Genomic DNA, 14,262 nt, shown 5'->3' on the forward strand with positions numbered 1-14,262 from the left:
CCATGGCGCAAGATCTCACCTCGGGCATTCAATCGAGCCGATCGCAATCCGTCGAGGCGTACAGTGTAGACCCACCCTCGCACATAGGTAAGACTAGCGCCTCACGACTGCCTAGCGACGTCAGGACCTGAGTCAAACAATGATCTGTGAAGCCGAGGCCTTGACACGCCTACGCAGTCTTCAAGAGCATAACACACCCCATTAAGTAATCTCCTCAGCATACCACTATCGGCCGCCACCTGCGAACTTAACACACTTCGACTGCCTTATCATCACATCCCCCATTCCCTCACCCTACAATCACATCCGCAGATCGCTATCGACTTACGATCCATACCTCACACCTCAGACGACACGCTGCATACTGATCCCCCACTGCTCTCAAGCCACTGCCCAAAGCTTCCCAGGCCCGTTTCTGCCGTTTGCCAATGACCATTCTGGAATTGATCCAACGAGGAGGAATGGCGCGCAAATAGTCATGTGTCTGATGAGACAAAAAATAGAGCTTTTTGCTCAACTCCACTCGGCCGTGTTTGGGGAATAGAAGAATGAGTACAACCCCAAGCACCATCCAAACCGTGAAAAAGCCATGGGAGGTGAAACAGTCATATTTGAGCGATGCTTTTCTGCAAACATGGGCTGACAGGATCAGACTGCACCCGTTCATGAGGGAGGTATTCGATGACGATGGGCCATTATTGTCGAGATCTTGCTCACCAACAACCTCTAACTTCCTCAGTAATGGCATTGAAGATGGTCGGTGCTGGTGTCTCCATCCGCAGCGAACCCTGCATGACCCAACGATCCCCGAACACATCTAGCAGTAGCATATCATACTTCGTAGTTACAGGAGTGCTCGCCTAAGACAAGCACTCTCAATGGTCCTGGAGTGGCCTGCCAGTCTCCAGACCTTGACACCAATAAGGAAAGATCTTTATGCGAGGGAGACCGAACATTCCCGTAATTGCCAAGCGACATGCCCGAATACCTCGCTAAGGATCTGGAGAAGGGTCGTTGTTGGGCGTAGTGGGCCAAAACTCCTGCTCGCAGTGTGCTTGAACACCTACCTCGTATCCATAGCACCCTACACACGATCCGAACACCGTAATGACATCTCTTAATTACTACAAGCTACAGTTATCCTCTACCAATATATCAGAGCTTGCTGCTTTTGTCTTCGATTCTGATGTAGTCATATCTCTCGCCTTTTGCTTCATGCTAATTGACCCACCTCGCTCTCAAACTAATTACCTCTTAATCCCACAAATCCAACACACTCCTCTCGCATCTTTTCTCAGGATCTTCATCATTCTCGCGTGATTTTCTCTCTCTCACTTACTCTTCACATGCTGTGCTTAGACTGTACTTACCCTTATGATACACAACTTACTGACACCGACTTTACGCTCTGCTTTCTCATAGCGAGCCGAAATACCTGCCCAACAAATCCGTCATGTATCAACATACATTTTCCTCGCACATGCTGCTACTACTATATATAACTACACACGCATCCACCAGTAAATAAGGTTCCCAACAGTTCAGCTTCCTAACTTTGTGTTTTCCATATCAAACTTTCTACTCCGTTGGTCCAAAGTCAAAAGTCGACCGCCACCCTCGGACATTACTTCACACCCTCCCACGTTGTTCTTGAATGGATTTAGTCTTTTCCCTCTTTTCTAGTTTGTGGTCGCTTAACTCACCAGATAGTGCATCCCCTCTCTGTTCCACATCTAGACAGGGCTCCGTCACTACAGGTATGGCGCTCCATAGAACACGTTAGTCTGTGTTTGTCTCCTACCACCACATAATGTCTCTACACGTTTGTCCGCAAAATCGTCTTGAAATGTCATATCCTCACTTCGCTATTCTATCGAGCCTATGCACTTAGTTCTATGTCTCCATCAATCTGCCATCCCACTTGATCGGCTTGCAGTCTTCCTGAAGGAAGCAGGGTTGAGTGCTCCATATCACGGGTAGAACTGGTCTGACAGCATACCGTGTTAACTGTCAATCAGTACACTGCGGCTCCCAGCATATCGTTCTAGGTGTTGCACGTGCGTAGCCGCCATATCGATGTAGCGGAGACCTTACTCTTACATTTGAATCACAAACAAAATAAATAACAATACTCCCCTAATGCCCCCAGTTGCCAGTGACTTGGGCGATATGCACACTCTGCACCTGCGCGTGCACTTAGCGCTGCTCCAGCTGCTGAGTCGATGCCGTCTTTCGACTGTGCACGCCATTCTTAAGAATGGGGATCTCTTGCTGCCTCTATCTGACTAGGTCACTCAAATAGTCTCCCATGCTTACCTCCTTCGTTAAAAAGTAGAGCGCACTAGGTATCATCCCGACATAAGTTGCTCCTGGCCCTACCGCAATTCCCACAACACATGCCTCAGTCTACCTAATCTCAATCCCCTCTCCCTGTAAGACTGATTCCCCAGGTTGTCTGCTGTAAATGAAGGAATTGTTTCCAGTCAACTTACCTGGTAAAAATATGATTAAAATAAAAAAAAATTAGGCTCCGCTTATTTTCAACACGTTTTTAAGCTCTTCATGACAAATGTGTGACCTTTCGCTTCTAGGACACAACGCTCTGCACGTACTATGTACTTACTGCTCGTCTATCCCGGCGTACTTCCAACGACTTCAGCTCTACAGCTTAACCCGCTCTGCTCGAATTGAGCTGACGTGCATATATTAAACCTTACAGTTAGCGCTTCACAGCCCGCTGAAGCCGCTTGGCTGCCTTTCTAAATGTGGCCACCCATGATCGGGCGGGAATAAGCAAACACCTCAACATATTGTGTACGTGCCTACCAGCGCATCATGAGCCCATCTCCTAACTCGACATGCTCATACACAACTATCAATTTTACACTCCTCATCTTATATTGCTGTCCACCCCGAGAACCTATCAGTACGCTCCAGCCTAACTTCAAGATACTTCGTGCTCCGCACCGATGACTTTAAATCGGCTGCTCTCTCACCCAATTACAGCTCATTCTCTTAGTTACATAAACCTCGCTCCCTATACCCAATAAGAACCCATACTACCGTCTACCTGCGCACCCCGCTTAACGCCATGCAGAACTATCATGCCCTCCACGTCTGCATCCTAATCGCAGTACAGCACATATCGCTCTAGTGTGCATCTCAGACACTCTTCACACCATCCCACTAGCCATCCCGAACTATTGACCAAACGCTCTGCCCTAATTCTACATACTGCCTCTGACGGTTCGCAAGTAAAGGCGACGACTGCCGACTAGCCGCAGTGCCGTAATCGCTCCATAACAAAACAAGTCTAACGATATGTAAAAGTGTGCGTTAATCCCTCATGCCTATCACGTCTGTATCCCCATATACATCAGTCGACCCACTCGCACCTCACGGCCGGTTCTATACCCTAGTCTGTTCTCGTCCCACGCACAGGCCTCAGTCTTGCAGCGGCTATTTACTCATCCTACATCACCACTGGGCCGACAGGTGATTACCTGTCTACAAGGGAATGTCACAGCTGCAGCAGACAGTCATGGCACACCATTTAACAGAATATTGCTCACCTTCAGGGCAGAGATTTGCCGTATGTTGCAGTGCAGACAAAAGGTTGCAATTTGTTATTTTACACTCACTATACTTTTCAGATTACCACTACATGACCAAATGTATGTGGACACCTGCTTATGAACTTCTCTTCCAAAATCTACATGGGGCATTAATATGAACTTGTCCCCCCCCCCCTTTGCTGCCCTTTAGGAACAAGCCCCTACTCTATCTTGAACGGGCTTTCACTAATGTTGAAACATTGCTGAGGGGACTTGCTCTCCATTCAGCCACGAGCATTTATGAGGTTTCGCGATAGGCTGGTTTCGCAGTGGCTCCAATTCCATCCCCATGAGGTTCATGGTGAGTCATGCTTGTTGCAGGGAGTTCAAGTTCTTCCACACCGTTTGAAAACCATTTCTGTATGGACCTCAATTTGGTGCGTGGGCATTGCCATTCTGAAATGGTGGGGAAGCCCTTTCTCTAACTTTACCTAGGTTGGGCACATGTATTCGGCAGCGTACCTTCAGCCTGCATCCGCCTAATGACCCAAGATCGGGCTGTCGACTGCAGATGTTTAAAGCCGTGACTCTCATCACGCCAAGAGAACGCGTTCGCACCTAGCTGCAAGCCTCAATAGCGGCTGCTTTACACCGCTCGACCGACATTGGCATTGCCCATGGTTGATCTTGTGGTCTGTGGCGCAGCTTCGGCCATTAGAAGAACCATTTCATGAACTCCAAACTAGACAGTTGATTGTGCCTGACATTGTTCAAGAGGCAGTTTGGAACTCTGTAGTGAGTGCTTGCAACTAAGACATATGATTTTTACACGCTATGTGCTTCAGCACTGGCGGTCCCTTCTGTGAGCTTGTGTGGCCCTACCACTTCGCGGTGACTACTTGTTGCTCCTGATTCAATTCCCACTTCACAACATACAGCACTTAGAGTTGACCGGGGCAGCTCTAGTAGGCAAGAACTGGACTTGTTGAAAAGGTGGAATCTATGACTGTTCGCCACATTGAAAAGTCTACTGAGCTCTTTCAGAAAAGGCCATTCACGGTCAATATGTCCTATGGAGAATGCATGGCTATGATAGTTGGTCGATTTTTTTATACTCATTCAGCACGGGTGTGGCTGAAATGGACCAATCTACAAATTTTGAAGCTTCCACATACCGTTTCTTAACTTTAGTGTATTTCCCCCCGACTTCCAAGTTTGTATTCTGCGAGTTGGTATGTGTATTTGCCTGATCATAGCTTTCTTATTGACTCATTATTAGGCAATAGGCTACTGTTTTAAACTCCTTGGTATTGTTGCCACAGTGCTAGTGAAAGTCTACACGCCTTGCACAGTCTTCACATTTTCTGCCTTAAAATGAAATTTAAAAGCAGTAAATTAGATTTGTTCATGATCATACACCAATTACTCCCACGTTATAAGTGAAAAAAAATTAAACATTTACAATTCAATGAAATGAAAGATTATGATTATTGGATTGTTGAATGTCTTCACCCTATTAATACACATTTGCGCAGCCACACAGCTGGAATTCATTGAATAAGTGTTACCACCTTGCCACACATCATATCCATTATTTGTCAAATTTGCTCCGAAGTTCCCAGTAAATTTGGCGCAGAAATATTCAAAACTGTCTTGATTTTCAAAGCAGTTTAAGTCAAGAAACCTGACGACCTGCCACAGTCATTCCAGAAACATCAACATCTCTTGAAAAGCTCTTTCTTTGCATGACAAATGTGTTGTAAATACCCAGGGCTGAAGAGGAGTTTTCTCCAGTTAACAGCACCGTTCCAGAGCCCATTACTTTCGCTCCACTCTGTCTTGCATTGGTTACATATGAAAATGCTCTGTTCATCTCACTACTGAGGATAAAGCTGGTTATAGCTATGGCAAACTGCTGAAGAGATTCAGGCAGGGAGTCTGGGAAGGCGAGATTCAGGCCAGGGAGCTGGGAAGGAGAGATCCAGGCCAGGGAGGCTGGGAAGGAGCAGATCTTCAGGCCAGATCAGCGTCAGCGGGGCTGGAGGAAATTCAGGCCAGAGGCTCGGAAGGAGAGATTCGCCAAGGAGGCTGGAAGGAGAGATTTCAGCCAGGAGCTTGAGGAAGGAGGATTCAGGCCAGGTTGAGGCTGGGAAGTATGAGATTCAGGCCAGGGAGGCTGGAATGGAGAGATTCAGGCCAGGGAGCTGGGAAGTGAGATTCAGCAGGGAGGCTGGGAAGGAGAGGATTCAGCCAGCGAGCGGTAAGGAGAATCAGCCAGGGGCTGAAGAGAGTCAGGCCAGGAGCTGTGGGCAAGGAGAAGATTCAGGCCAGGGAGGCTGGGCGAAGGAGAGATTCAGGTCAAGGGAGCTGCGGAAGAGAGATTTCAGGCCAGGGAGGGCTGAAGAGGAGAGATTCAGGCCAGGCGAGAGCTGAGGAGAGATTCAGCCAGCGAGGCTGAAGAAATTCTAGGCCAGGAGGCGGCAAGGAGAGATTCAGCCAGGAGGGCTGGCAAGGAGATCGCACAGGAGGCTGGGCAGAGGAGAGATTCAGGCCAGGGAGGCTGGGAAGGCAGAGATGCAGGCCAGGAGGCTGGGGAAGGAAACCAAACTGGTTTATGGAATCATCAACGCGCAATGGAAGAAGTGTCTTTTTGTGTATAGTGTGTGCTGCAATAAACACACTCAGACTCTATAGACTAACATCCTAGCTTATGCCTTTTCTTTGACCTGCAGGCCTTAGCCTTCTGCTTTACAACATATTTTGTATTATGCCATCTCTCTCAAGGTTATCAGTCTGCTTTTAGTAAGTTACCTCAAATGTCGGTAGTGTTATCAGACCGGACCTCGAACCCGGCAGTGATACTTAAATGAACGTACAGGAGACTTGCAGTGGCTTAATTTCCTTCCTTCAAAGTACAAAAGTGGCACATGTGGCTCAATTGAGCGCATTGGCACATGAATGCCAGGGTTGTTATGTTCAATTCCCACCGGGGGACCATGTATTAATAAAGATACATAAAAAGTATAAAAGTATGCACTCACTATGTAACGTCACGCTGATAGAGAGTGTCTGCTAAATGCATAGTATTTTTTAATGTGCTTATTTTGAACTGCATCTTTAGCCAGTGTCACTGGGCGGTTGTCCCAGGCGATCACGGGCGGGTGTCCCAGCGTACTGGCCGGTCGGTTGTCCCAGGGAGTCACTGGGCGGTGTCCAGGCGTCACTGGAGCGGTTGTCCCAGCTCACTGGGCGGTTGGTCCAGGCGTACTGGCGGTTGTGCCCAGGCGTCACTGCGGCGGTTGTCCCAGCGTCAACTGGCGGTGTCCCACGCCGTCAGCGCGCGGTCCGTCACCGAGCCGTCACTGGCTTGCGGTCCGGTGTCCCAGCCGTCATGGGGCGGTGTGTCCCAGCGTCACTGGCGGTGCTCCCAGGCGTCACTGGGCGGTACGTCCCCAGGCTTCACTGGGCGTTCCCAGGCGTCAATGGGCGGTGTCCAAGGCGTCACTGGGCGGTTTCCCAGGCCGTCAGGGGCGGTTTGTCCCAGGGTTCACTGGGCGGTTGTCCCAGGCCTCACTGGGCGGTTTCCCAGGCGCACTGGCCGGTTGTCCAGCGTCACCTGGGCGGTGTCCCAGCCGTCACTGGGCGGTGTCATGCGTCACCTGGCGTTGTCCAGACGCGTCACTGGTGCGGTTGTCCCAGCGCGCTCACTGTGTGCGGTTGTCCGAGCTGTCACCTGGGCGGCTGTGGCCCACGCGTCATCAGGCGTCACTGGGCGGTTGTCCCAGGCGTCACTGGGCGGTTGTCCCAGGCGTCACTGGGCGGTTGTCCCAGGCGTCACTGGGCGGTTGTCCCAGCCGTCACTGGGCGGTTGTCCCAGGCGTCACTGGGCGGTTGTCCCAGGCGTCACTGGGCGGTTGTCCCAGGCGTCACTGGGCGGTTGTTCCAGCCGTCACTGGGCGGTTGTGGCTTCAGACCTTAAGTGACATGATCCCTGATGCAGCCAGATGTGCTGTGATTGACACCCCTAGGCTCACCGGGAGAAGAGATTGCTGAAGTGCTTAGCTTAAGCTTCTCATTTAATATGAATTATAAACTGGTAAACTGTGTCTTCATCTTATATTTAATTTCCCCTTCCACTCTATTCCAGTATGATGCTAAATTATAACAGTACATGTTGATCTGTTTTAATAAAGACTTAACATGATTTATGATTAAAACATTCTCTCTTTAATTTCAGGATGCAAAATTATGGATTATTATGGAATATTTAGGAGGAGGATCAGCTCTGGATTTAGTAAGTTTCTCTACAGTATAGTAAACTCCTCAGTATGATTGCATTGATGTAGCACAGGCCTAACCAAAAAGGCATCTTCACATTTCCGTCAAGGTTCAGTAGGACACTTTATTCCTGCTTTCTCTTTCAGTTGGAGCCCGGTGCCTTGGACGAAACCCAGATTGCCACAATTCTCAGAGAGATCCTGAGGGGACTTGAGTACCTGCACTCTGAAAAGAAAATCCACCGAGATATTAAAGGTACTGTTTAGAACACYCTATGGCCATACAGTGCAGCATGAATATCCAACTGACTGGCCACCGTGGTAAATCTCATAGTTCGTGTTATTGCCCCCAGCCGCTAACGTGTTGCTATCGGAGCAAGGAGACGTGAAGCTGGCAGACTTTGGAGTGGCGGGGCAGTTAACGGACACRCAGATAAAGAGGAACACGTTCGTGGGCACTCCCTTCTGGATGGCACCTGAAGTCATAAAACAGTCTGCGTACGACTCAAAGGTCAGAAKTACCACAAGCTCTCTTTCAGGTTCTAGGTCGTCTCTTTCAGGTTCTAGGTTAAGATGACATATCTGTTCATAGGTTTGTGCAAGTGTTATAATGTGTCATAGGCAATGTGTGGAATTGTCAATAAAATGTTTAGTGCAAACTTTGTTTTCATAGTGGGGATCCTAATAAATCAAATCAAAATAGTGTCCAATAAACCTTTTTCTTTCTTTTTTTCTGTCTGAATTCCACTGTTCTGCTGAGTAGAGGCATTGCAGAGGTAGCTTCAGCTCTGTAACCTGCTGTGATCACACTACAGCCAGTGCACAGCACTGCACACAGATCGAACATATGAAACACCATGCGGCAAACCAGAGCCACCACGTTGACGATATATATATATATATGCCTACTAAGTGGGGCCTTTCTAGCGGGTGTGAAGTTTGTTACTAGCTAATGTGTGAAATATAAAATGTCTCCATCTTTTGAATAGAAATCTCTAGTGTCTCAAGTGTTATCACTTTCATTCTGTGAATCATGCTGTCTGTATATCCTTTGCATCACAAACCATCCCTATTGATATTTGCTATGAGATTTTGAAGTCCGTTGTGGAATTGTGATGAATTTGTTCTAAAAATCTTTCTCAAAAGTGTATTTTTTTTTTATCATTGTGTCGCAGGCGGATATATGGTCGCTAGGTATAACAGCCATAGAGCTAGCCAAAGGAGAGCCACCCTACTCAGAGCTRCACCCTATGAAGGTCTTATTCGTCATCCCAAAGAACAACCCGCCCACTCTGGAAGGAAACTACTGCAAACCCCTCAAAGAATTCATAGAAGCCTGTTTGAACAAAGAGCCCAGCTTTGTAAGTGGTMTTTGGGGAGCAATTGAGCTCAAATGGGCATTTTGTTAATTAGCGGTTAAGAGCTTTTGGGCRAGTAACCGAAAGGTCGCTGGTTCGAATCCCCAAACCCGACTAGGTGAAAAATCTGTCTGTGCCCTTGAGCAAGGCACTAACCCTTATTGCTCCTGTAAGTTGCTCTGGATAAGAGCATTTGCTAAATGACAAAAATGTAGAAAGTCAACCCTCTGTACATTAGAAAACACATCCAATGTTTACACTTGTTTGACTCTATGCTCCTCCTCAGAGGCCAACTGCCAAAGAGCTGCTAAAACACAAGCTGATCATCCGGCACGCCAAGAAGACGTCCTACCTTTCAGAGCTGGTGGACAAGTACAAGAAGTGGAAAGCAGAGCAGTCTCGGGAGGACTCCAGCGACGACGAGTCGGACTCGTAAGTCATTATCATTTGATCCATTAAAGTCCTTTAATGTTATTTAGCCGATCGTGGTCATTCGTTCCTCGGCAATTCACACACAAGTGGTTGTTAAACCAGATTGTTTATTGGGACAGTTTACTAATATGCTTCAGACTGTGTTTCCATGTGAGGTTGTCTAAAGGTTATCTRTATGTCTTGTCAGTGAGCAGGATGGCCAGGCGTCTGGAGTGAACGACTCTGGGAATGATGACTGGATCTTCAACACCATCAGGGAGAAGGACCCCAAGAAGTTCCTGAATGGTGCCGCCCAGTTTGATGAGCCGGAGAGGAACAAGGTAAGATGGCAGAGAAACATGCAACWTAGTTTATCATGGTTATCCTCACCCCAAATTATGATTTAAGCTGAGTGTATATTCATACCATTGTGTATGTTTATACCATATTATAAACCAGGTGCTTTGAGCCCTGAATGATGATTGGCTGAAAGCCGTGTTATATCAGACCGTATACCCCATGGTATGACCCAATTTTTTTTTTTACTGTTCTAATTACGTTGGTAACCATTTTATAATTGCAATAAGGCGCCTCCGGGGCTTGTGGTATATGGCCAATATACCACGGCTAAGGGCTGTGTCCAGGCACTCTGCATTGCGTCTTGCCTAAGAACAGCCCTTAGCCATGGTATATTGGCCATATACCACACCCCCTCATTATTCATTATTTCCCTATAACACACGGTAGAATTCAATGGCTGTAGTTAATTTTTACATGTTTCGTTTGAGCTGCTTTTGAAAGCAAAAGTCAAATTTAAAACATTGGCATTGTTGAAATGTTGTTTTCATAATGGCAAGCTAGGACTGATYGGTTTGGTTAGCTCAACTAGCAAGTCTGTTTGTTTGGTTACCACGGCAACTAATCTAGCTATCTAGTGAAACTTGCTAGCTACTTCAGTGGATGTTGAACACATTTCTACCGGCAAATATGTTAAATTATAGCCATGGTATAAAAGGGATAATCAACTCGGGGCTCTATGCGTTCTCTGGAAAATAATGCAACTCCATGGAAGGAACACACCACGTCATTCATTATTTTCCTCCTTGATTATCCTTAAGTATTTGCATGTGCCTATGTTTGTGTTGCTTCACAGTCCCTGCTGTTCCATAAGGTGTTTTATTCATCTGTTTTTTTTCATCTGTTTTTTAAATCTAATTCTACTGCTGCATCAGTTACTTGATGTGGAATAGAGTTTCATGTAGTCATGGCTCTATGTAGTAAGGGTGCCACCCATAGTCTGTTCTGTGAAAGAGACCTCTTGTGGCATGTCTTGTGGGGTATGCATGGGTGTCCGAGCTGTGTGCCAGTAGTTTAGAGTAGACAGACAGCTCATTCAACATGTCAATACCTCTCATGAATACAAGTAATGATGAAGTCAATTTCTTCTCCACTTTGAGCCAGGAGAGATTGACATGCATATTATTAATATTAGCTCTCTGTGTACATCCAAGGGCCAGCCGTGCTGCCCTGTTCTGAGCCATTTGCAATTTTCCTAAGTCCTTTTTTGTGGCACCTGACCACATGACTGAACAGTAGTCCAGGTGCAACAAAACTAGGGCCTGTAGGACCTGCCTTGTTGATAGTGTTGGTAAGAAGGCAGAGCAGCGCTTTATTATGGACAGACTTCTCCCCATCTTAGCTACTACTGCATCAATATGTTTTGACCATGACAGTTTACAATCTAGGGTTACTCCAAGCAGTTTAATCATCTCAACTTGCTCAAWTTCCACATTATGTACTACAAGATTTAGTTGAGGTTTAGTGAATGTTTTGTCCCAAATACAATGGTTTTAGTTTTAGAAATATTTATGGCTAACCTAGTCCTTGCCACCCACTCTGAAACGAACTGCAGCTCTTTGTTAAGTGTTGCAGTCATTTCAGTTGATGTAGTAGCTGACTTGTAAAGTGTTGAATCATCCACATACATAGACACTCTGGCTTTACTCAGTCAGTGGCATGTCGTTAGTAAAATATTTAAAAAGCAAGGGGCCTAAACAGCTACCCTGTGGAATTCCTGATTCTACCTGGATTATGTTTGAGAGGCTTCCATTAAAGAACACCTGTGTTCTGTTAGACAAGTAACTCTTTATCCACATTATAGCACGGGGTGTGAAGCCATAACACACACATTTTTCCAGCAGCAGACTATGATCGATAATGTCAAGCTGCACGTACGCAGTACCAGTCAAACGTTTGGACACTGGGGAAGGGTACCAAAACATTTCTGCAGCATTGAAGGACCCCAAGAGCACAGTGGCATCATTCTTGGTTTTGAAAAATAAAATGTTATTAAGTAAATGTGTTTATTTGTTTCTTTTCATTTTGTTAACAGATGAAAATGTCATGAATTCAACGTTATTTGTTAATGTAAAAAATCTAAATGTATTGATTTTCAGGTTGTCATTGGATTTGGGGTGAAAAAAATGAGGTCCCCAGAAATTCTGCAGGGGAAAAAATGGGTACCACATGGGAAAGTTTGAATACCACTGCCATAGTGTATTTATACCATGGTGTATATTCGTACCATAGTGTATATTTATACCATAGTGTATACAGTATTTATACCATAGTGTATTTATGCCATAGTGTATTTATGCCATAGTGTATTTATGCCATAGTATATATTCGTACCATAGTGTATATTCGTACCATGGTGTATATTTGTACCATAGTGTATATTTATACCATAGTGTATACAGTATTTATACCGTAGTGTACACTGAGTGTACAAAACACCTTCCTAATACTGAGTTTGCCCTCAGACTAGCATGAATTTGTCGGGCATGGACTCTACAAGGTGTCAAAAGCATTCCACAGGGATGCTGGCCCATGTTGACTCCAATGCTTCTTCCCGCAGTTGTCAAGTTGTCTGGATGTCCTTTGGGTGGTGGATCATTCTTGAAACACACGAGGAAACTGTTGAGTGTGAAAAACCAAGCAGCATTGCAGTTTTTGACACAAAACGGTGCGCCTGGCACCTACTACCATACACCGGTCAAATGCACTTAAATATTTTGTCTTGCCCATTCATCCTCTGAATCCTTCTCTCAAGGCTTAAAAATCCTTATTTAACCTGTCTCCGCTTCATCTACACTAATTTGAAGTTGATTTAACAAGTCACATCAATAAGGGATCATAGCTTTCACCCGGTCAGTCTGTCATGGAAGAGCAGGTGTTTTTTAATGTTTTGTATATACTCAGTATATATTTATACCATAGTCTATATATTTATACCATAGTGTGTATATTCATGCCGCCATAGTGTGTATATTCATACCACATGCTTTCTCCCGTCAGTTTTCATATACACAGATGGGCGAGAACAAGTATTTGATACACCGCCGATTTTGCAGGTTTTCCTTACTTACAAAGCATGTAGAGGTCTGTCATTTTATCATAGTACACTTCAACTGTGAGAGACAGAATCTAAAACAAAAATCCAAAAATCACATTTATAATTTTTAAGTATTTTAATTTGCATTTTATTGCATGGACATAAGTATTTGATACATCAGAAAAAGCAAGAACTTAATATTTGGTACAGAAACCTTTGTTTTGCAATTACAGAGTTCATACGTTTCCTGTAGTCTTGACCAGGTTTGCACACGCTGCAGCAGGGATTGTGGCCCACTCCTCCATACAGACCTTCTCCAGATCCTTCAGTTCGGGGCTGTCGCTGGGAGGCAATACGGACTTTCAGCTCCCTCCAAAGATTTTCTATTGGGTTCAGGTCTGGAGGACTGTCTAGGCCACTCCAGGACCTTGAAATGCTTTCTTACGGAGCCACTCCTTAGTTGCCCTGGCTTGTGTGTTTCGGGTCGTAATGTCATGCTGGAAGGACCCAGCCACGACCCATGTCTTCAACCCCTGCATCTACATGAGAGGGAAGGAGTTGTCGCCAAGATAACTCGCACAGAATACAACTCAAAATTCCCCTAGACCTTACATACACTCCTTCAACCTATCACAGTGCATAATAACTAAGCCTCATCAAATCCTTAATGTTGCAGAAAGACTTGAGCATACCCTCAAAAAGAATATGATGTTTCCACTCCTAGTGCCATGTAGATGGGCATGAAGTATTAAACGTTTACTGGGTGGAGATACATCTGCCAGCGTCACCGTGCTTGACTACAACTTACCAAAACTCTAAGAAGCAAGATGTTATAGATAATGTTAGAATTATAACCTCAGAAAAAGCTCTATTATAGTACCTCTTTCTCTATACAAGCAAGACCAAATGTATCCTACTTGACACACAATAATTGCATCATACCTTCAGATCATTCCAGACTAAACAATGGTAGCCGATTGGCAAAACTGTCAGACGGGCCTGACCATGCAACTGCTTGAGCAGGGGGACCTTGCTGCACTGAACAGATTTAATCCATGACGGCGTGTGTGTTACTAATGGTAATTCTTTGAGATTGTCGTCCCACTCTTTCAGGTCCCATTTGACCAGGTCCTGCCGTGGTCAGTTCTGGCTGCAGTCCCTCACCTTCTTCATGATCATTGATTGACCCGCACGATCTAAATGTGAATGATCTTCCATGGAGTCGCCCTGTAACAGACCGAGTGGATATGTATTTGGCGACCGTTCAT

The 14,262-nt window shown here is 45.7% G+C and overlaps 1 protein-coding gene across 1 annotated transcript in view; it reads left to right on the forward strand.

Annotated features, from left to right (window-relative positions):
• The window catches only part of LOC111959903 (serine/threonine-protein kinase 24-like), a 48,722-nt gene that overhangs the window by 26,167 nt on the left and 8,293 nt on the right, over positions 1-14,262 (forward strand). The window contains exons 3-8 of the mRNA XM_023981746.2: positions 7,792-7,848; positions 7,979-8,087; positions 8,185-8,342; positions 9,007-9,192; positions 9,476-9,621; positions 9,809-9,941. Of these exons, the coding sequence (XP_023837514.1) occupies positions 7,792-7,848; positions 7,979-8,087; positions 8,185-8,342; positions 9,007-9,192; positions 9,476-9,621; positions 9,809-9,941 (789 nt within the window). The remainder of the gene's footprint in view (positions 1-7,791; positions 7,849-7,978; positions 8,088-8,184; positions 8,343-9,006; positions 9,193-9,475; positions 9,622-9,808; positions 9,942-14,262) is intronic.

Source organism: Salvelinus sp. IW2-2015, linkage group LG36, assembly GCF_002910315.2.
Source record: "Salvelinus sp. IW2-2015 linkage group LG36, ASM291031v2, whole genome shotgun sequence".
In the NCBI taxonomy this organism is placed as follows: Eukaryota; Metazoa; Chordata; class Actinopteri; order Salmoniformes; family Salmonidae; genus Salvelinus; species Salvelinus sp. IW2-2015.